General features: G+C 36.3%; 1 protein-coding gene across 1 annotated transcript in view; it reads left to right on the top strand.

The window, feature by feature from the left end:
- The first annotated feature begins 4,173 nt into the window (after positions 1-4,173).
- LOC135086868 (uncharacterized) overlaps positions 4,174-23,861 on the top strand; it is a 51,174-nt gene continuing 31,486 nt past the window's right edge. Inside the window, exons 1-4 of the mRNA XM_063981694.1 lie at positions 4,174-4,514; positions 13,754-13,823; positions 20,970-21,244; positions 22,392-22,538. Of these exons, the coding sequence (XP_063837764.1) occupies positions 21,135-21,244; positions 22,392-22,538 (257 nt within the window). The 5' untranslated portion in view covers positions 4,174-4,514; positions 13,754-13,823; positions 20,970-21,134. The remainder of the gene's footprint in view (positions 4,515-13,753; positions 13,824-20,969; positions 21,245-22,391; positions 22,539-23,861) is intronic.

Here is a 23,861-nt window from a genome sequence, read left to right as displayed (position 1 = left end):
TTGGCTCACCTGTTTTATGGTATTGGAAAGTTTGTTTTTCGGAGTGTTAGGCTTTCGGAAAGCTAGGCTCATGGAAAAATTTACGGAAAGCAAGGATTTCAAAAGTAAGTTTTCAGACGGAACGAAAACGGAAACTTAGGTTATCGGAAACTTACAGTTTTCGGACGGTTTTAGGGTTATGGAATGTTAGGTTTTCAGAAAGATAGAAGTCTTCAGAAAGTTAGGTTTACGGAAAGTTATTTTTAGGGAAAGTTAGGTTTTTGGAAAATAAGTTTTCGGAAGCGGTATAGGATTTAGAGGCGTTAGATTTATGGAAAGATAGGTTTTTGGACCGTTAGGTTTTCGGAGTTAGGTTTTCAAAGAGTCGGGTTTACAGATAGTGAAGTTTTTGGACTATTAGCTTTTTTACACTTTTAGGCTTACGGAAAGTTATTCGTAAGTTATCGGGTTTCAGGTTTTCGGAGAATTAGCTTTATGGAAAGTTAGGTTTGCGGAGAGTTAAATTTTTAGAGTTGTTAGGTTAGGTTTACGGAAAGTTTGGCTTTCGGAAATTTATGTTTAGTGATGCAACATCACGTATATGACCTATCATTGTTTTTGAAATTCGAATTTGTATTCGAACGGACTTTGCAAACGGGATGTCTGTGTGAACTACTGTCTGAATGATATGTATACTATGTATTAAACGGGATCCTGCATAAAACAGTTCCTGTAAAATACGAGATGTCTCCGTGAGAACAAGCCCTAAGATAGTGCCACCCAGGGCTAGATTTCGAAACTTGAAGAAACTGCTTTCTTAAACGGAGCTAAGTAATAGGTCCCATTGTTTGTCTAATTGCATATAAAATTACAATCTTCTCAATCAGACTTCAGGACTTTAATTAGACTAGTTAGGAGGTGAACATAGCAAAAGTCCCCGCCCTTAGCCCTTGAGCCGGCGGGGAGAGGGGGGTTTAAAGGTGCCACTTTTCGGTTTTTCGCTTAATCCTCGGAAACTATGCGTCCTAGTGACATGACTACTTTGAACCAAAAAAAGCATATTCAATTTGCTACAGGTGAGATAGACAAGTTTTTCTATAAATTGTATAGTTTTCGCGGCATCTGCTCTAGAAGGTCTGTAATATTGGAAATTTTATTTTTGTCTTACATGTTCCCATCAGGAGAAAATCGACTAAATCAACATTGAGCAATCATTCTAGACATGCGGGAGCATGTTAAGCCTAGTTCCTGCGAGGGGACTACACCGTGCGTATATTTAGACGAATCACTTTGAGCCACTTTTGACTCCTCATCACTCAAAAACTACTGTGCATTAACACTTCAAATTTGGCTCATGTGTTGAGACTTGCAAGATAAACATCAGCTTCAAATTTCATAAATATACCTCAAACGATTCTTTAGGTATTGACGTCTAAAAATCTACATGGCTGACCTATAAGACCAATTTCTAACCACTTCCAGATGATCTTGAAGGTTCAAATTTGGCATCCAGATAGGTAGTTGTGTAAATACAAAGGAACAAATAAAAAACCAGTAAATTTTAACATTTCACAGGTGATAGATAGATTTTAGTGTCCTAAATGTCGATTTTTGAACGTCAATACCTAAATAACCGTTTGAGGTATATTTATGAAATTTGAAGCTGATGTATATCTTGCAAGTCTCAATACATGAGCCAAATTTGAAGTGTTAATGCATAGTAGTTTTTGAATGATGAGGAGTCAAAAGTGGCTCTAATTGGTTCGTCTAAATATACGCACGGTGCATTCCCTCCATGGAACTAGGCTTAACATGCTCCCGCATGTCTATAGTGTTTGCTCAATGTTGATTTAGTCGATTTTCTCCTGAAAGGAACATGTAAGACAACAATAAAATTTCCAATTTTACAGACCTTCTAGAGCAGATGCCGCAAAAACTATACAAGATATAGAAAAACTTGACGGTCTCACCTGTAGCAAATTGAATAAGCTTTTTTTGGTTCATAGTAGTCATGTCACTAGGACGCATAGTTTCCGAGGATTAAGCGAAAAACCTAAAAGTGGTACCTTTAAACCCCCCTCTCCCCGCCGGCTCAAGGGCTAAGGGCGGGGACTTTTGGTATGTTCACCACCTAACTAGGCTAAATAAAGTCCCGAGGTCAGAAATTGTGTTCCACGGATTTCTCTCTACACCGTCGTTAAGGCATTCATTGACTGGACTAATAGGTAAGTAGGGTAATTGCGCCGGTTTTCCGTCCAGCTCCTGTTTTCGTCCATTTGACCGACTTGCCACAAACAAATACGGAAAATTAGAATACAAACCTAACTTTCCGTGCAAGTTTGGACTTGTTACAATCTATAATATCTAAGTAACAGTTCTGCCTGCATGAAAATGTAATTTGACAAGTAATAACTCCAAAAAAATCTACGGAAGTTGCTGCTGCACACAGGTGAATGGAAAACGTCGTCAAGTTAGAAAAAAAACGTGCCGGTAGGGAACTTTCATGGTATGTTTAATTACTGTTTTAGCTACTTTACGTAATGTTTTTTGCACGTATGTCTAATTATTAGCATATTAAACACTATTTTAAGGGTTTATTAAAGTTTTTGTATAGAAATCTTAGATAATTAAGTGGACTAATACTAGCATAACAATTTTGCAAGATTTTGGTTTTCGTCCACGTGGACGGAAACCCTGACACCTAGTTAATATTTTTAAATATCATATTATTTCAATGGACCTACAAAATACAATGTTTTTTCTTCCAATATGATCTTTATTGCTATTACATTAAACATTTTAGTTTACGTCCACTTTTTAACAGTGATAAACCCATAAAAACCGTTAAAAAGATGTGGACGAAAACAAAAAACAGCTTTAAACGTTGTTGTGTTTTCGTCCATGACGTCATGAGCAAGCACTGGGGTGGACGAAAACCAAAATTAGCTATTCCTGTAGATTAGTTTTCGTCCATTTGTCCTTCGACCTATTGCAATATTTTTCTAAATTTAGGTAAGAATCTTATTTATATCTTTTTGATATCATTTGAAAGCTAACAAAATTACCTTTCAAATGATATACCACAATCCATAGTTACTGTATTGTAGAATTGGTTTTAAGTTAATAATTCAACTACACCCTTTTTTCTACACAGTGGTCGAAAACTAGCGTACACTAGGACGAAAACTGATTTTTTTGGACGAATACTAGTGAAATCGCCTCTTTTGAATAAAATATTTTTTATAAAAAAACCCGTGGTATTTACTTCATCATCATCATCAACAGCCCTTTACAGTCCACTGCTGGACTATGAGCCTCCTCCACTATAGTGGAGGGTTTTGCCATAATCTCCACGCTAGGCAGGCGGGTTGGAGATCGCAGTTTAAAAGATTGATGTTTTTCAGAGAGCGCTGCTGCCCATTCTCTGTTTGATGTGTAGTCCCTAAGTCGCCTCTTACGACGCCCGCGGGAAGAGTAGGGGTTGGTGACAAATGTATTCTACTCTGCCGTCACCACACGGCTTAACGGTATTTACTTATTGTCATATAATATTAACGTAAAGTAGACTATATAAGGACTAAAATGACATATGATACATATGAGTAAGGGTATTTTAAGATATTCATTTCGCATCACAAAGTTGGCAACTCCGATAATTGGACGAAAACTAGCGCACTTACCCTAATGTAGAGCTTAACTCTACCATGTAGTCTGCTCAAACCTTATTACTCGTAGAGTTATTTTTAATAATATGATAAGCGAGTGAGAACCTATTTAAAATGAATGGTGTAATTTGAAGACAGCTTCACGATCGTCTTTTGTCTAGACAAAGATAGTTAACAGCGGGTGGGTAGTAGTATTCCCAATATTGAGTGTCATAGCGGTATATCACTTGGCCCACCCAATACAATATTACTTCTGCAATTGAGTTCCAATATAATGTTAGGTTGAGTTGCTGTAAAAGATGCAGAGTGTACCTAGTTGCATCGAGATTGGCTCGCTCCTTTGAGATTATTTGCAATAGGGGTCGCCAGGGGACGCCGCAAAAAGAGAACACGCGTGCGCTGAGCGGGGCCGGCGCGCGGCGCGACCGCGTATTGATCGCGCCGGTGGCGCCGCGACGCGGCTGCGGCGGCCGGCGCCGGTGCTGCCCTCGCGCGCCGGCTGTCAGAACCGAGTGACGTAACAGCTAGGGCGGCGCACACACGGCCGCCGCCAGCCGCCCGCTCAGAACGTCCGTGCGATACGCTCTCGCGCCTGCTGCACTCGTCTACTACCGGTCCAGTGCACTGTGATCTGTCTACGCCGCAGATTTCGCGCGGCAGGTGAGGTTGGTTGGGGCCGGCGTGGCCCCGGCCGCTCGGAGCGCGCTCGACGCGGTATTGATCGCATCCCGTCCCGAGTGTTTCAATGTTTATAAACAGCCGGCCGCATCTATTAGGTCCCTCTTGTTTTTGAAACGAACGTTTGGCAGCGAGCGATCCGGACGGCTGCTCCTGAATGCACCGGCGACGCAGCGACCGGACCTAGTGCAAGTACGTATCATGCACTTGTTTCATGTTTTTATACCTACCGACTGCGCGTCATTTCGTGTCATACACGAAACTATGTATGACTATGTGCGAACTATAAATAAGATATTATCTCAATCTGTTTTTCGTATGTTGTAAACATGTAGAGAAAAGCCGGGTGTTACAAATTGATTCGATTTTTGTCATTATTTCCTGAAGTAAGACTGTAAATACACGTGGATTTGGAATAATACTGTATGTCTAAGCAAAAGCTACGCACTTTAAGCCAAAACGTGTTAGTGAATATGTAGGTAGGTGTAACAGTAATACCTATACTGCCGGATTGCATATCAAGTTACGCAACTGAAACCAAGTTAAAGGAACGGTCAGTGTTCTTATTTCCAGCACTTAGTTATTTCATTCGGTGGGTATTTGGAGAATTGGAAACGAAACTAGCTTTGTCATTGCGATGCCTCTAGGGTAGAGTCGCAGATACAGACCTACTGCATCACAACTTTGTTGCATGTTATGATTGCGCGTATCATTTAACTATCGTTTTATCAATCACTCGACTCAATGCAATTACAAGTTTACTTACCCACTTGATCTAAATATTTAATAAGAGTAAATTATAATTGATTTCAATAGCTATTTCTCTAAGAGCTACACGTTTTTTATTTCACTGAGGGTAGATAACCTGCAATTTAATTAATAGAGTAAGTATAACTATACAGATGTAGTATAACTATAGTTCTTGCATGAAACATTAGGAAGTAATCAGCAAGTGTTGATGTTGACATTGCTATGGTAATTTACGTCTTGTTTCCGTTTAGGCCAAAACGACGTTAAATATTGTGGAAGAACTTCTAGAAGTTTTATCAGGAGCAAAAATGATACTGTGACGAGCCAAAGTAAATGTCAAGCATGCATGACCTTCAAAGTTTGTGGCCTAAGTTTAGTCATCTGGGGTTAGTTGTTCGTCGACGCAAGCTCACGTCACGTCACGGGGAAAATCGTTAGGCTAATTTTATAGCCACTACTTACCGCCACGGAAAGGTTAAGGTTTATCTATTCTGAACCATCTAGAACACAGGCCCCTCCGTGACGTTGACTAGGTGTCTCTATTATTGCTAAGTCTGTCTCTTTCCTACTAAGTAGGTATAACAAAATGAGAGCGGAAAACGTAATTTTAGAACTGTCAAACTGAGTTTCGTGAATTGCTCTATGTTAACGCTGCGCTTGTTTGAGAATACACCTGTCTAAAACTGTCGTGCTGCGGTTCCTGAACGTTAAAGGTAATAGAGCTAAGAATGTCCTAAATTTTCTGGAATTCCACATCTAATTTCTACTCTAGTCATCTAGTGCATACGCGTTATACCGAGGCAGAATTATCTCTTTTCGTGAAATTATCATCGCTACGAAAAGATACACGTAACTGTAAATTAGGTACGATTAAAACAACTATAGCAACGATTCTATCATAGGTAATGTATCTTCACAAACTTCGGCAACTTTTCCACGGAACATAATTTTGGAATCGTTGGTAGTAAGGAACTGATCTTTATATGTATAATAAATAGACAAAAGGTTTTCCTCATACAAACTTTCAAGTTTTGGAAAAGTGTAGAGTTGCGGTATAGGGGCACACCATTTGTGTACTAAACTATATTAACTAACCGCAATAGAACAATGTTTGTAAAATGCGGGACGTCTCCGCACTGACGAGCGACCCAGTTTCGGCAGTGCCATTAGGTGAGGTCATGTGCCAAACCATTTCTAGGTCTGCGTGGTGGCAGGAAGCCTGCATTTTCTTACGTTCCCGCCAACCCGCGCTAAGTGTAGGATGTCCTGTCTTCATGCAAATCATGACAGCGCAATAAATGAAAGTGGGGCGACAAGGATTTGAAAGCATGTCACCCCGGGAAACAATGCTGAGTCAATACTTTTACGTGGTTCTTAACATTTATTTATTGCCTCTACTATTACATGAATCATGTTTCAACTTTGAAACTCTACATAATTTCAGTAACGTTACGATAATAGTCCCTTACTTCTGGTTCGTTTGCAAAAGAGATTTAAAAACTTTCGGCTCTACATTTTTATTGATCAACATTTGGCTACATTGTTCTGAAATGTCTTTGTCTACATTTCTAGTGATCTATCTCCTTTTCCTGTGGCGTGACCAAAAGTAGATGTTTGAGATAATATAAAAAAGGGTGATATCGAATCAGCATCACGGAATCTCGAAGAGCCTCGGTCGTGCTCGAGCGTGCGATAATGGTGACAGCGGCCGCGACCGTCTAATGTTTTGCTCCCGATAACTTCGCTGTGTCATCACAAGTTATTATTAGGTGTTATGAATGCGTTGCAGCGCGACCTTGTGGTGATGTCATGTGGCCAAACAACAAACGGTGGACGTCGGACAATAATGCGCCCTGCCCACGTCACTTGGGTGCGCCAAATCTATGTCCACGACTGGCGCTAGCGTTGTTTGATCAATTTGATCGACACGCATGAGTTACAATTAAAGCAGTTTACTTACTTGAAATACCAAATGTCGTTCTCTAAAAATTTTACACGATATCGAAATTTTGTTCGTATTATTTCAAAGATAGCTTATCATGTTGATTGATTACGTACACGCTTAAAGTGATATTGATAGTGCAATTGCGGATGATATACCTACTTGATATTGAAATAAGTGGAATAATTTTGGGAGAATTTCAGCATCAGGCGGTAGGTAGAGACACTAAGTAAACAATGTTATTGTACTAAATAGATTCAGTATTTGGAGGTCAGACAGACCAGGATCGCCTCATTTGAAAAATGCGTCAGAAAACAAACGAATGGTTTTTTTCTTTGTTGACTACACAGTCGCAGTAACAATTATTGGCACTCCCAGTAGGTTTATTTCCCTCTATACCCAGACCCCAGACAATTAAAAAGTTTTTAATTGACCTTTGGGGGAAGATCACGTTGATTTATTGCACAATACTTGTAATTCTAGATAAAGAGGTAGTTGGAGTAAGAAAGAATGCGATTAATTCACTAGTTAGGTTGGCGTTTGTATTAAATGGAACTAGAAATAAAATACTCATAAAACAATTTCTATCAGCTCTATTAACAAGCCAATCATATTTTTCGAATGAATCTTGTATTTTATACAGTAAAGGCAATTTGCCGCCGGGTTTCCACAATTTTCCAATGTTCAGTTTGTAACAGAATTCGTTTACCGATACGAATGTTATTACGAGTGTATACTCGTATTATACGAGCGTATATTGTGTGATTTGCTCTTGTTTCCAGCAATTGATTAATTATTAAACGAGTTTCGCTACGTAACAGAATTAATTACTGGACCGTTTGTTGGGGTTATTCCGCCAAATTATTTGGTGGTTACGTTTAATATGAGTTTGCTGTTTCGATGGGATGGAACCTTATCGCTATTTATATTAATTAATTACTGGTTCGGCGATACAGACCGCAGAGTAAATTTTGTGTGAAGACCACAAAATAACTAGGTTTACCTAACAGCACAAGTAGTTATGCAACTTTAAAGTGAAATACAAATATTAATTAACTCTACATCAACTTTTTAAATAAGGTCTTTTAACTGACTTATCGCAAACAGTAAATCAGCTCTACATTTTTATTGTTCCAGTTAAGGTCTGAGTGTTGCTGCTTTAACTTATTTAACATTATTCGACTTGTAAGTTCTAATTTTATTATTAATCTGGGAATTTTTATTCATTTCATTTGATTTTCCATTGAGAAACAAGAAAGCCTAGTAATTTACTTAGCAGCAATAATTATATTAAAGCTCTATGATTAACTTAGTTGGCATTAGCAGAACGTCGGAACTATGTTTTCAAATAGATAATTATTTTCCACTGGGTAATGTATAAAGTTAGAGAAAATTAGTAAGTAGTAGTGAAAATTAGCGAATGCTTGTCTCGACTAGAGATCTAAATCGAAATGTATATAGAAAATTAGCGAGCGTTTACTTATTGAATATTTTTAAACAGTAAAATATAAAATTCATTTCACTGTTTTCTTTTGCAAAGCTTTTTGTGGTTTCCGCCTCAATTTGAGCTTCATTGGTCAAATATCGAAGGAAATTTTCCTTATTAGATGGAAGTCAAACTTGGACGAAGTCTAAGTAGTTAAATAAAAATCTAGAAAACGTCCGAGTAATAAAATACCCTATACCTAATCAAACCACAAAGATGTCGACAAGAAGATGGATTTTTACAAGTTTAGCGATTTTTTTTAAATCAACCATAGTTGATAGAGCCATTATAGCTCTATCAAATCTGAAAAGAAAAATCACAAAAAGTATTAAATTTTGAGCTCTAAGTAGGTAATCGCGATTAAGGCAAAAGATCATATTTCTATTGTTGTTCAGTGACGACCTAAATACGTGCAATAAAAAAGACTAGGGAAGTGGGGAACAAATTAATGAGACATTAAACCTAAATTCCCTGTACACTCGTTCGTATGACCGCGGAAGCGAAAGAAACACAAACAAATATCTACCGCCGGAAACAAAGTAACGCGATCCCATCGGGCAATCTGTTTCGGTCATGCTAACTACTGTAATTTTTCACGCGACTTGATAGATTGTTAGTGGACATTGAAATAATTTAGAATTTCATTCACGCACCACCTTTTTTGCCGACTCCGTGAGAATTCAGCTCACATATTTTTTCACTGGGTTTTCCAAATAATGCCCGTGGGAACTACATTCCCATTAATACATTCCAAGTGTAACAATATCGATACCAATTAGTGATGCGATCGTAATAATATTGAACATAGTTTTTATTTAATCTCTGTTGGTTGGCGTACCGGATTTCGACTCGTTGCGGGTTCGAATCCCGTTACAGGCATTTGTTGTGTGTAATGAATGAGCAAAAGAGTTTCTAATGTATAGTCTCAAGACGTCTGTGTTTATTATGATAATGAATGATGATAAAATTGTTGAGATTACAACAATCTATAATTAGCAATAAATTGGAAATAACTTAAAGACGGCCTCCTTTGAAGAGTTATTATTTTAAAATGTTTTAATTAAGAAAAAATCGATTCACGGACCATTACCTACTACCGAGTCTTTCTACAATACGAGTAACAAATTGGTATAGTTGTTAATTAATAATTTTAAATGACAACAATCGAGACATCTGGAGAGATCTTTATAATTGAATGATTTGATCAGTTTTTAATTATTAAATATATCTTCAGTTATTAACTATTTATTTTTAATTAACCGACTCTCAATTTAAATTAAAATAAAACATGAAACGCAAAGCATTTGTCATGTACTAATAATGTATAAAAGATACCTGATAATTATGTAGGTATCATAATACTCATAGTAAATTAATTGGAATGCAATTAAGGTTTTAGCGTGTGCTGATGATATGAGACTGTTACAAGTCTATAAAATAACGTAGATAGAGAATGGAAAAATACACTGAATACTTTTAATTCTTAAGGATTTATTATTGTTTTAGGTGGTGTAGTAAAAAAATTCTAGAGTTTTCTATCTTTCTAAGTAATTTCATATTGATATGTGTGTTACTTTACGATAAGTATTGTGCGCTGCAAGTATAGTTTTCTATTCGAAAACACGCTTTATTATCCGCGTCTGTCTGACGCAAGCGGGCGCGCAAACTTGAATAAATATTCAACAGGCGAAAACTAAGCAATAAAATGGCCATTTCTCGCATTCGTACCCACGCTGATACTTATTAAATCAGATTGATCCAGTCGTGCATGCCAACATCGAAAATTAGCCTTCGAAAGCGTCATGGGCTAAGACAACCCGAGAACAACTTGCACCGCTACTCTACGCTTCCAATTTTTAATGTTAGTTTTTTAAATCAAACAAAAAGGTCAACGTGTCTGAGAATAAGACAGACTACTTATTCCCGGTGAACGGTGTTTGAAAGGCCTTTTTTTCCTCGTGGAATTTATAAAGAATGATCGATCGGTGCGACAGATTGTACCACGCGATTTGTCACGCATCGAATCAAGTGTTTACGATTATACGACCCCACCACTACCGTTTGCTCGAGGAAGATCATTGATACCTAAATTAACTTGGTATCGGTATCTATGTAACGCTAACGGGAATAGAAATAGGCTGGGTGGCAGGTAAAATAAGAAAAGCGTCTTTTCTTGTTTGCTACATTTAATTTTGACCAAAGCTTTAATAATAGTAAAAACTCTCTCTAAAAACACTCGCTGCATCTATACTCATAAATTATACATATAAAGCGATTATTATACATTGAATAAATGAATTCCAATAAATTATTGTAATAAACGGACATACTCGTAAATATTGCAAAACAACTTCGCAATTTATTTTGCAGATGCTAATATTATTTTGTATATTCTTCGTTTTAGATGTGTTTGTTAAAATGTGTTGCATTAATGTGTTAATTGCAGAGTTAATTTATGGTTTAAAATGTTTCGATTAACATAATCGTATTTTTGTTATTGCATATTTAATTTTGTTGTCTCATAAACATTTTTGTAACGATCTTATTGCCCAATTTAAAATAAAGGTAAGGTCACATTTTATTAAAATGTCAATGTGTCTGGAACGTTTGCAGTTTTATTATTTCGCAATTAGGTAAAATAGTTTCTAGGTGCAACTAGGTAGGTACGATTTCCCATTATATCGATACGCTATGGAGCATGATTATTGGTTATAGCTTGTTAAAAGTTTACTGTGGTAGGTACAAACGACGGCATATGCCGAACAAGGTAGCATTTTATGCAGTTGGAGTAAGTGTGATTTTGCATCATAAAATGTTATAGTTTGATGTGCTGTCGACTGTACACATAAAAGGAATAATCGCTTATGTTTCTAATTAGTCCATGCTGATTGCGATCAGCTGGGGCGGTCGCTCCGGCCGCCTCTAGCCCGGTTCACAGGGGACTGACCTTTCCTTGGCGAGGAATGCTATTATATTGTCATTCCCACACGACCTGCCGCCATCTTTACGAGTGAACTAACACCACTTAGGCTCAGGTGTTGCAATAATTAGTTTTGCCCGATTTTATTACGAATTAACACATCGGCTGCACCGGTTGTTACGTGATCTTTGGTATCATGTTCCCATACAGGATTCGACGAAATTCATTACGTAAAGTTTTTACACTTCACACTGCCCAGATTCGATAGGATTACTGGATTTATGTAGGCCATGACTCAAGTGGATTACTTTTAGTTATTCCACTGCTTTCACCATTTTTCGGATTTTGGTCTCAATGTAGATCAAAGCTGTCTAGATTTTTGCTTTTCTTGGCAGCCATAGTCGTTTCGCATTTGAAAAATTATAATTATCAGTATGAATAGGTACTGCTGACTGGTATGTAGGCAACTTCGTGACCGTACGAAATGCGTGCAGTGCACTTTTGTTTAAATAAGAGCGCTCTCATTCTTAGAATCAACTGTTAAATTTTAACTGACAACGACCTCTTGACTTGTGGATCTCACGAGTACACATTCATGACCAACAAACACATTAATGCAAAATTACTTGACCCGGTGCACTGAGATTTTATATTTTACTGCGACAGTTAATGTTATCTGTTTATAAAGACACCGTAACCGACTCACTGATTTATCAACACACAGCTCAAGCTAGTGAATAAGTTTGCACGCTGAAATTTGGCCTGCAGGGAGTTTATGACGTAGAAATCCGCTAAAATTGGATCTAATTTTCCAAAATTCACCCCCTAAGGGGATGAAATGAGTAAAGCAGTGGGCAAAAAGCTAGTAGGTAATTAACTTAAATGTAATTTACTTCGACATTATTGAAACCCTCAGTTAAAAATTGCTCAAATTCTGAATTTGGAATGCGATATAGAATAAACTTTACGTCACACTGTAGTAGGTATTACATTTTACTTCAATGCTAACAATACTATAATACAAGAAGCATTCCATTCGTACTCATAGATGTTTCCAACAAGGATCACTGCCAAAGACAGCCGCGGCGGTCGCGCGCGCGCGTGCATCTCATAGTCTTCTCATGAATGAATAGTTAAACATAAACATAGCGAAGCATCGGTTATTTTTAGGTTATTCAGCTATGGCCCACAGCACGTACGAATTTTTATTTCGCGCCAACTCTTTACGCCCCGATTCAGGGTTCATGGCCAAAGGAAGACCATCGTTCGAAACATTAAACTGGTTACGTAAACTGAAAAAAGTCATGTCTACGTCGTATTGCGAGCTAAATCTGGTCGTTTCATCAAAACAAGACCGTGATATCATGATTTGCGAGAAAACAAATGTTTTCCTGCATGCATGCAGTCATTGTTTGCACCAATGTCAGAAGTTAAAAGTTCTTTAATGCTTAGCTTTGGATAGTTGGTAGAGAGTGCTTGAGGTATAAATCTCTATTTTCGTTAAATGTATTATTAAAAAAATATGATGCACTCGTTACCTACTTGTTCTTTAAATGTATTAAGAATTAGAAGTGCTAGATACAATATAGCTACCTAGTAAAGTCTGCATATTATTTTAAAACAATCTATAATATAATTAGTTAATAATCACCAACTCTGTAGCTCTGCATTTATGTGTCTAATAATATAACCGGTAATACGTTTATATTAGCCTTTGTGCCATCATTATAGAGGCGTCTACTAAATTTAATAAAATTAAATAAAATAAAATAAAAATAAAAATTCTTTTAACTTCTTCATTACGTGCCTTAAGGCTTGAACTATTAAATAAAGTTTAATTAGGTGCAACGCTGGAGATTTTTTGCGCTACCTTCGCTTCTTTAAAAGAGCTTTTTGTACCCTTACCTCGTTACCTCGTAAATACCCTTTGATGTCATATTTCGTTACTGTTATTATTTTAATTAGGTGCGAAGGCACCGACAATTATCTCGCCCACGACGACTAAAGCCGGCTCTTTTCTTTTTGTACAAAAATGGAATTAACCTATTTTATAACGTGAAAGGTTAATTGCTACTCGTTCACTGAAATTTTAATGTGTTACAAGTGTTACTTTATTTAGATACCCTAGAGTGCTAGTTTAGCCTGTGTCTTTAAGTAATCTTACTAGTGATTTTGATCCACTTCCTAAAGTTACGTTGATCTGTATTTTGCATACTTATTAAGTCGGAGCTGATCTGATGATAGAGTCGGAAGCTATTAGCCGGTGGTTAATAGAAAATCCTGTTTTATCAATTATTGTAATTTCGCTTACTGATCGTTGTTTTCTGTTGCAGGTAACCTACATTTGTGTGTGGAAAGACAAGAATTTGTGAGGCTCGTCATGTGGTAGAGATAAACGTATAGGTATGTATGACGAATTAATAATTATCTCTGATCAATTAACCTTCGACCTTGGCAAAGCATGATGTGGAACAATCTCGATGTTGAGACCAATAGTGCATGTCCGTTGCACACCGAGACGATTCCGTAGCCTTGTAGGTAGAGGAAACAAGTAGGCGGTAATGAATTTGTGAAGCGTAATGTAATTCCTTTAGAATTAATTCGGAAAATCTTTCCTTTTTATCTTTTTACCAGAAGGAGAGTTATTTACGTAAAGAGAGCCGAGCTTACCACTCTCCACCCAAGCATGAAATTACTTACTTACTTTGTGTCCTGGGCAAATAGTTTTGAGGATTTCTCTAAAATCTTGCTTTTTGAGACTAACCGAAAGGGGTACACACAGTATTATAAAAATTACTCATACCTATCTACTTACATTACTTTGCGTAACTTTCATCATCATCAGGAAGTCTCTACTTATACATCCCTTAAAGTTTACCAGAGAGGGTTTACCAAAGGGGCGGACACCTTTAAGACATATTAAAAACTAAAAAGTCATATTAACACACTATAATTTTTACTACGTACCTAAGTAAGGTATTACGTAAAAAAATAAAATGGCAGTCTAATAAAATATGTCTAGGGTGGGTAGTCGAACAGTGAACCAACCAGATACGCTGAACCACCGCCATATTTCAAAAAGTATGACGTTGCCAGTTCCACCGAACGAGTCACTACGTGCCTCGTGGATGCCCTTACCCTCTCCCGTAGTGCGCCGGCGACTGTGGCTAAGGTGTGAAGTGTGGCTGCGAATTCTTTGTTTCTCGACGACAAAAGATAGTTTTTTTAGTTATGCTTTACGATTTTTGTATATTTTGCTATTTATATTAAGTACGAAATCTATTTGGTATCAAAATTATTGTAGATTTATCTGTATAATGAGCACATTCCGTGATGACCATTCCGCGTACTTCTTATTGTTTGTGAACTCATAAGTTGAATAGTGTATGTTTTGAACAGTGAACCAGGTTTTCAAAGTACACAGTGAACCGGTTGACTGTTTTTTTATTTAACCACCAAACGGTTGATTAATTACCTAAACGCTTTAAGAGGCAATTTTCAGTTATTTTTGTTTAAAGAAGGATTTTTCTTTTCAATTGTGTCTTGTGTTATTTTTGTTTTCTGTGATTTTTTAAATGAAGACTGTTTGTTTACCACCAAAAAGGTTGATTATTGATTACTTTGAAGGCTTTATTAGACAATGTTTAGTTATTTTTGTTAAAAGAAGCATTTTTCTTTTCATTTGGGTTTTGTGCGAGTTTCGTTGTTATTTTTGGATTCTGTGATTTTTTATGAAGACTGTTTGTGGAAATAATCATTTTGATTTCCATTTGATTTTTGTGTTGTAAAAATAAAAGCTGATTATCTAAAAATATGTTGTTTATTTTCCAAAATCATAATTTTTACTCGTAATTAACTTTATGGTTCACTGTTGAAATATGGGTGGTTCAGTGAAAACTACCCGTAGTACACAGTGAGCCAAATTTCATTTTTTTTTAAAACCTAATTTAAGTTACCTTTTTATTGCTGAGGCTAATTTTAAGCCTAAAAATTAGAAACCTTATTAAATTACCTGACTGATAAGACCATAATGACATTTCTAGCTTCATTTTTCAGCTAATTAGAGCATTTAGAAAAAAGGCCGGTTCACTGTTCAACGATGCACCCTACATGTTAGTCAGCGAATAATTCTCGACATTCCACGTTCATGTAAGATCAAGGGCGGATTTATAACTGGCCGCCGCTCGGTCATTTAGAAATGAGCCGATACATCTGGCGATAGCGGCCCATAAACAAACAGACGTGTGCTTTCTAATCAATAACATCTGAAATATTTTAAACAATCACGTCTGGATAGCGAACAAAATGCACGTAATCTATAGAATGATAAAGTATGCACACATACGTGGCTAAATGTAAATATTGCCCTAAGTGGCAGTATACCAATTTCAAACAATCTATTAAAATTTGATAGTTTTGTGGGTAGATAGATATCAAACAGCGTATAAAATATATGAAGTGCAATTTTTACATTACTTAGGCTTTAACAGCACTCAATTTAAAAGCATTAAGGGAGTGACTATATTCGCTCGCGAGCCGATCATTGCTCGCATTCGTTCGCCGCTCATCTTTATCATCCCCCATCAGTCACAGTTTTGAATATTTGCTTTACCTAATTATTGATAGCCATCAAAACCGCACTCGAAGATGATTCGTTTCATATTAATAGCCACGTCTCTGGTGTAGTAGTGATCCCTTCTGACCCACCGCACTACCAAACCACACTACCAGTAGTGTCGTGGGGAATATTTTTTCCCTTCTGCACTACCAAGCCAGTAGTGTCGTGGGTAACATACATCTTCATTCCCATCGACACTACTACCATAACTAAATGTAATATTTATAAAATTTTAGATTGTTTTGTAATAAATTATGTTTATACCTATGCAACCCTAACCTATGTGCAAATTTGTAGTTTGACGGAATTTACTGAAAATAAAATATAACCTAAAAGGGCTTATAGGTATAGGTAATATAACTTTGCGTGAAAGAAAAACAAAAATTAAATTATTTTTACCCGACTATGCATGGTCAAGGTTGCAGAGCCGATCGAAAATACCTCTATAATAATACTTTCCTTTCATGGAACTGAAAACATTGCAATGAAAAACAAGATCATGTGCGCCTCTAATGAATATTATTTTTAGCTCGGTACCGTTGACTTATTCTTTGATATTGGATTTTAAAAGGAGGTCACTCTGAAATGTTTATTATTGGCATTAGTTACGATTAAAAATGATGCGCAATAATAATATTACAACTTTTCTGCGCACTTTTATTACCCTTTATTGTTTGTTCTTCAAGAGATAGGTATCATTATTATGAGGATCTATAATAGATGTACAGTTATAATAATCATTTAAATAGAATGACCTTGTTTACTTAGATGTTTTTATTGTTTATTAATCGCTCACGTTATCGTCTTGTAAACAGGTTTACTGCATAATATTCCAGCAATAAACTGCATACTTATGTACGTGTTATTAATTTGTATAATGCCATAAATCTTTTTTAGACACTCATACACTCATTCGTGATGTTGAACACATTATATTTCACTGAATGGGATTAAAATATAGACCAAAACTTAAAAGCCGGTGAAGTTATTTTTGAAATCCATCAAGAAATGTCTGAGAAATTATTATAGTCTATCCAATATAGCTTGATTAGAATGACAGCTGCCATCAAAAGTAACGACATAACTTTGTAGTAGCGATCAATGAGAGCTAAATATTGGCGGACAAGAAATAATTCACGTCTGACCTACAAACAATATTTTCGACGACAGTGCTTCCAATAAAAATGTTAATTTCGTGTAAATGCAGCGTTAAATTACACCAATAAGTAATAATTCGAAATTATAAAAATCAAGCTAGAGTATTAACGACGTCTCTACAAGGTTATCTCGAGTTACAAAAATGTTAGTGATGGGACATATCGACAAATGTCATATTAAATTAAAACTATTTTTTTAACATATTTAACTAATTTTTTTTCTAACTAATTTTTTTACATATTTAAGTCAAGTTATACGTTTTTCTAAATGTTCACTATTAAAAACCAAAAAACATTTCATTCTTAAATAATCAAACATTGAAAATCAATCACCGGTATTTTTTTGGGTATTCATAGCACCGTTGCTCTAGAAGAGATGCCCACCGCCCTCTAGCGAGAGGAAAAAACCACTGAAGAACACTGATGATAATGACTACGACTTAGGTTGTACACCCTTGACATGAATTTTAAATTTAACTGTCTTTAAATTTAAATTATAATTGTCATTTTTATGAATAAAGATATGAAGAAAAACTGGGTGCATTTTTTAATGTCATTTTTTCGAAAACTTATCGATACATCTATGTTAGGGTGTCCCTTATTTTTCAAAGTTTTAAATTTGTAACGCATAGGTCTTAGTTTTGTTTGTATGCCTCTAAAACACTCGGAAATAAATTTTTACCTTATTTGGAGTACGATAACCCGTGCCGACTTGCATCGAAACATGTTGCGCGGCAGTAGCGGTGCGTATTCGCGGTATTTGTTATTTGTTCTCAATTAATCTCGTGATTAACACCTATTGTTTGACACTCAGAAGATGGCTGTGGAATTAAGAAGCAATAAAAAAAGTATTTTCTTAGTCGGGGACGTAAATTTATCAAATAATAGGCACAAAGTTACCGTTAATCGTCAAGTTTTTGTAGTATTTTTTTACATATTTTGCGAAGTTAATTAAATGTTATTGAAAGCTCTAATCACATCATTCGGGAGTGTACCTATTATATTTTGGGAAAAGCTATAAATCCTACCAGAGCCTAACTGTATAAAAAACTTATGTATCTTCACCATGCTTGGAGGGAGTTGCAAGAAAAAATATTTAAAAAAATCAAGATTTATAAGCGCCGCGGTGAGGAGGATTTAAAAACAAATAAAATATTTTAACAAACACAAATAAAACCAAGGCGTCCAGAGTGTTAAGGTGTAGACAAAAAGTTAGTTAAGAAAGTAGAAAGTGCAAGACAAAGAAAATTAAATAAATAAAAAATAGAGCAAATATGTTTCGGAGGTTTGTCGTCATCTCTTACTACGCAAGATTCTATACAAACGCAAGGACATCACGACCAGCTTACCAGCTCTGAGGAAAGCCTTAAGGAACTCTTGACATCCACTTTCCAAAAGGTATATGAGAGTGTTGACAAATTGATTTCCAAGGCAGCCCTGAGCAAGTTTAGTCAACATCTTTGGTACTTCATATCAGAAGAAATTGCCGTTTTATCACTCTTTAATGATGAAGGTAATGAACAAACACCGTCAATATTGTAGTAAAAGTACAAAGAGAGAGTATGTATGATTCTGGGAAGAGATACATTCCATCTGAAGAAGGTATGATTATTTCTATGGTAAATAGGACTTTGTACTAGTTTTTTATCCTGTTTTTAATGAATTGATAATAATACTGCCTTATTTATTGTTGCTGGAAAACCATTGAGTGGTTTTGTGTCTGTCAAGAGTATAAATTTATTTTCTCGATTGAAAATTGATAATAATTTCCCCCTAAAACACATTTCTATATGTGTTGCCTATTTAAAGGCAAAAAAGTGCTTTCTTTAAGGGTAGTTAATGATACAGCTGAAAGAGCTATAAAGCTTATGCAAGATTTTTATGGTTTGATCACTGCAAAGGAAGAGCAAAAGCTTTTTTTGCTTCGCACAGTGAAGCAAAAATCAGGCCAACATTCAGGAGCATGGAAATATGTATCCAGAATGTAAAAAAGAGTCCCTCAAAAGTAAAATATATTGTCTGATCTGTAATGTTATCTTCTTTTTATAAATATTTTATTAAAAATATATATTTTAATTGATTTAGCTACTTAATAAAAGGGATAAAACCAGCATTTTTCAAAATCTTCAGAGCTAGGTCGGCACGGGTTAATATTGACGTAGGAAGATGAAATTTTGTATTTAAGTATGTCTGAGTACTACGAAAAGAAATAGGGGGTATGCATTTCAATATCTAAAAAAAATTTTTTTTCGGCCATATAAGGGACACCCTAATCTATGTAATACAAAAAAAGATACAAAAAACATACAAAAAAGGGGCTTTTCGACCACTTTTCGACTGGTTTGCGATTATAATTTGCACTTTGTCTAGACCCACTGTTCAAGTTTCAATCACAATGCTTACCACCCATATCACATTGTCGAGAAAAACACTTTTTCTTTTTGTATATGGCCAGTTGGCCAGGTCTTGGATATGTCAAAAAAGGTTACACAATTTTATTTACTAAGACAGAATCTTGAATGATTCTGGCTGAAAATTTAAAAACTAGGTATAGGTACCTACTAGATTTATAAAAAATTGGATCTGTCAACAGCACTGGAACAGTGGGTCTAGACAAAGTGCAAATTATAATCGCAAACCAGTCGAAAAGTGGTCGAAAAGCCCCTTTTTTGTATGGAGTTTTGACGGATTCGATTTTCGATTCGATCAAAAAGTGCGTTTTGTTTAGGGGGGCAGGGGTGTGATTCACTGTTTGTACTCCAAATGAATGGCGTGAAGTCATCGTTCAAATGGCGATATTTGTTATGCGCATCTTTAGAGCCCTGTAACTTCTTTATTTGTAGAGATATTTTCATGATTATTTCACCAATAGGTGTTATTATATTTACTTATATTGTATTTTAAAGTTTTATTAATAGAAAAAAATTGAATCTTCTCCATTATATAAAAATCACATTAAAAATTATCTAAGGTACTTAAATACAATTACATCCAATTAAGAAATAAATGAAGTAAGAAACACAATGTTTGTTCGTGATTCCATAATTTGCCTGTTTTGCAATTTGAAGGCTATTCGGAGTGTTAGTTTTTCAGGGGCTTCGTTCCCATGAAACTTGAAACTTACCGCCACGTTTCACAATACGTCTTTGCGTAACAATTTCTTTTTGTAAAGCTTTCCGTTTTGTTTGTTAAAGTTATGTAAGATGGTCTGATGGTAAAATTGTCGCCTCACTACACAGTTAACAACTGCAAGGTGCAGTAATTACAATTACATAATAGAGACATACCCACTGTTCGTTGCTACTAGGTACAACTAGTGCTTCCACTATTGGTGTTTACTAGGTACTTACTTAGGTGCAGCTTAATTATTGTAAAAGCGGAGCTTTCCAGCCAATCCATTTCCAATAATCGAAGGTCGGTTACGTACGGGGGATAGGTAGCTCGGCTCTCTTGGAGGGACTTAGTACTGTTCATAACTCTACGCTAGTGATGGTAGTTCTTCTAACGCAGCGGAACCCATCACATGTTTGCGCCAGTTACGAATTTTTGTGCAACAATTAATTACAGTAAACTGCAGCTAAACTAATTTGATTCCATTTCTTGTTTTTTTTCATAATAATTTGCTATTATAAATTACGTCGTTGAAAATGTCTCGTCAAGAGTATAATTTGTTACTTTCGCTATCTTTCAATAAAATATGCAGAAAGTACCTACCTACGTGTATAACACATAAACATGATTACGATAAGCTCTACAGTCGCGTTTATCTTTCAGATCTCTCCGATAGACCGTGACGAGGCAACAGACTGAGATTGGGATAGTTTTGGGATAAGGAAGATTTAAATTTAATAAACATGGATAATGATGATGTGAAAGTTGACATCATATTTGTGAGCGGAAGCAGAGGGTTGTAAATTGCCGAGGGAAGAGTTAACAGCCATGCTGTCTTACATGGTCCCGGTGGAGGAGAAGCCGCCGCCAGCACCAGGCAAGGGCCGGCTGGCCTTGGAGCTGGTCGGCACTCCCAGCAGCCCGGAGTCTGCCATCAGGTAATTATCACCAACATCATCTGGTATTTAGTCCCATCTACAGGAGCAGGAACAGTCTAATTTACCAGAGGCAAAAGGAAGAGGCCTGATGTTGATGTATTTGGAAGCCACCACAGGCTGTAATCGCAGACACTCAAAGCACGCATATACAAACCTAAATGTTAATTGAATGAGAGACCGCATCGTCACTGCAACAGAGTTCGGAAGTCTTCATTGAAATGCATGCAACCGAGATATGTGTTGCTGTCTGCAATTCAATTCGGACCTCTATGCTCCTCCAAGTTTTATAAAGTTGTTCTCTTATCTGTCTGTAAAATACGGATGGCTAAAATGAGTATTTATATTTGGGGCCTGTGCTCCAACAACCGGTGTTTATTATTTGTGGTTATTCCCTTATCATCAAACTGAACGAAGCATGACTGTATGGAAAACATTTGAAGTCGAGTCATAACATAAGTAGACTGGAACAAACGTAACGAAAAGCAATTGACCATTGTTTTGTTTTTCGGTTAAAATTCCAATATCGTTTCATTCATCATTCTTTAAGATGTTTTAGTTTCTTTTTTTGTGAATTTGTAAGAAGTAAGTACAGGATACCATACATTTGTAGCTATAAGATCACCATAATTTGAACTCTATTCACTTGTAGCGATTCGACACGTAGTCACGTTTTGCATCGTATGCAGTTTTAGGACACACGATGAAAATGCGTTAGTCGTGTTCCGCCGCGCTCCCATCTCTCACTTACACATTCATACCTAAAACATAATAAAATTGTATTTTTATATCATGCACTATTACCAGTACATTCACCATGAGAGTCTGGAGTTTTACGAAGTGCATATTCTGCGTCGGCCGAACCTTCTCGTTTACTACCACCGTCACATGTCGATTCGCTACACACTAATCATAAGGTCGACATGGAGTGAAAATTTTCAATATGAGGTGTCGATATAAACGGGGAAAAACATTAATGAAAAACCTTACATATCGTAGATTGACTTTATTCTAGTTTTTATCTGTGACTGTAGTGCTCAACCGGAGTTGAGTCAAGTTATTTTTTATCTGTGGTGTTAACGTGGCGCCCAACTGTAGTTAACTTTTTTACTTTGAATCTGTGGTGTTAACGCGTTTTTCCCGCCACCAGGAAGGTGCGCACGAACATCTCGAAGGAGTCCTCCACCAGCTCGTTCGCCAGCGACCTGACGATCTCGTCGTCCACGCCCACGGGAGCGCTGGACAAGCCCAAACACAAGCTCCTTAGCAACGGAACCAAGCACACCTCTTTGAAAAGGTCAGTTACCCACTTTTCTATACAAGTCATTAAACTCGCCGAAAAGCCAAATAGTCGGCTAGTATTTAGTGTTCCGTTTATAAATAAGAAACTGAAAGAACGGGTACAAATAGCCTAATAACATTTAGTCATTAGAGAGGTAATTCAACGCCCTTTGTTACAACGCAATTAACTTTTTAAGGAGAGCCCTTTTAGGTTGTAACAAAAACCTGCCTAACTGATTTGACGTGATCACATTGCTACGTCTATAAATAAGTAAAGTACAAAATGGTATAAAATAAATGTAGGTAAGCAACTTGTCGAATCGTTTTAGAAAATCAATAACACACAATCACATTTTCTAAAGGCACTGGAATAGCAGAAAGTAGGTACTAATTAACATGCTCATATTACCTACACAAAGTATCATTGATTGTTTGTTTTAAATTGATATTCGAAATTTCACAAAACCAAAAAGATAACGAACATTGCATTGTGCCGAGGCGCCATTTCACTGCAAACGGCAGCAATCGATTTCCGCATAATTATCACAGGGCAACCCGACCCGCTTGTCGCATCTCATATTTGCAGAGAAAACGCGAAGCTGTGCCTTTGCTAACGGGCAATTTCCTTCCACAAATTGGCAACCCTGCCTGTCCTCCCATGAACGAGAATTTAAAGTACTAGAATATAAGTACCTACTTACTTGCATATAGATTGCTTTAAAGAACTACAAACGCTAAAAACATTAAAACAGCGAAATAAAATAGCGTGAGTACCTACACATAAAAGATCTGCGAAAATTATGAAAAACTTTTTACCGAATAGATAGCGGATGCATTCATGTTAAGAAGTTTCAAAACAATTGAATTCAATTCGTGATATTGTTCTGTAACGTTATTGTTCAATATTTCATAATATTATCAGTTTGTCTCTGACGCATCATTTAAGTATTAAATTAAATGATCTTATAATGAGTTAATCAATTCTGCTTAGTTATGTTCTAATAACCTATTTGTGTGAGAGTGTGTATTTAAGTCTAACATTTTGCCATGACAAAATTGAAACAATGCAAAAACAATCGACTAAATTGGCAATTTAAATGTGAACATAGAATCAATGCGCGCTCTATTATATTCGCAACTCAGTAATGATCGGAGTGACACATTGTCCCCGGGGATACAATAAAATGAAACATTTAGTAATTATACTCTTAAATACCGTGTGTGACATGTAGTTTAACAGCTAGCCGCAAATTGATTGCAATTTCAACTTGTAGACACGAAACCCACAAGCGATTTTAGTTATTTGTATGACAAACTCTATTAATCACGTCCAGCTTGG

This window comes from Ostrinia nubilalis, chromosome Z (assembly GCF_963855985.1).
Source record: "Ostrinia nubilalis chromosome Z, ilOstNubi1.1, whole genome shotgun sequence".
Lineage (NCBI taxonomy): Eukaryota > Metazoa > Arthropoda > Insecta > Lepidoptera > Crambidae > Ostrinia > Ostrinia nubilalis.
Note: the sequence above shows the minus strand (reverse complement) of the source record. Positions and strands in the feature narration are given on the sequence as shown.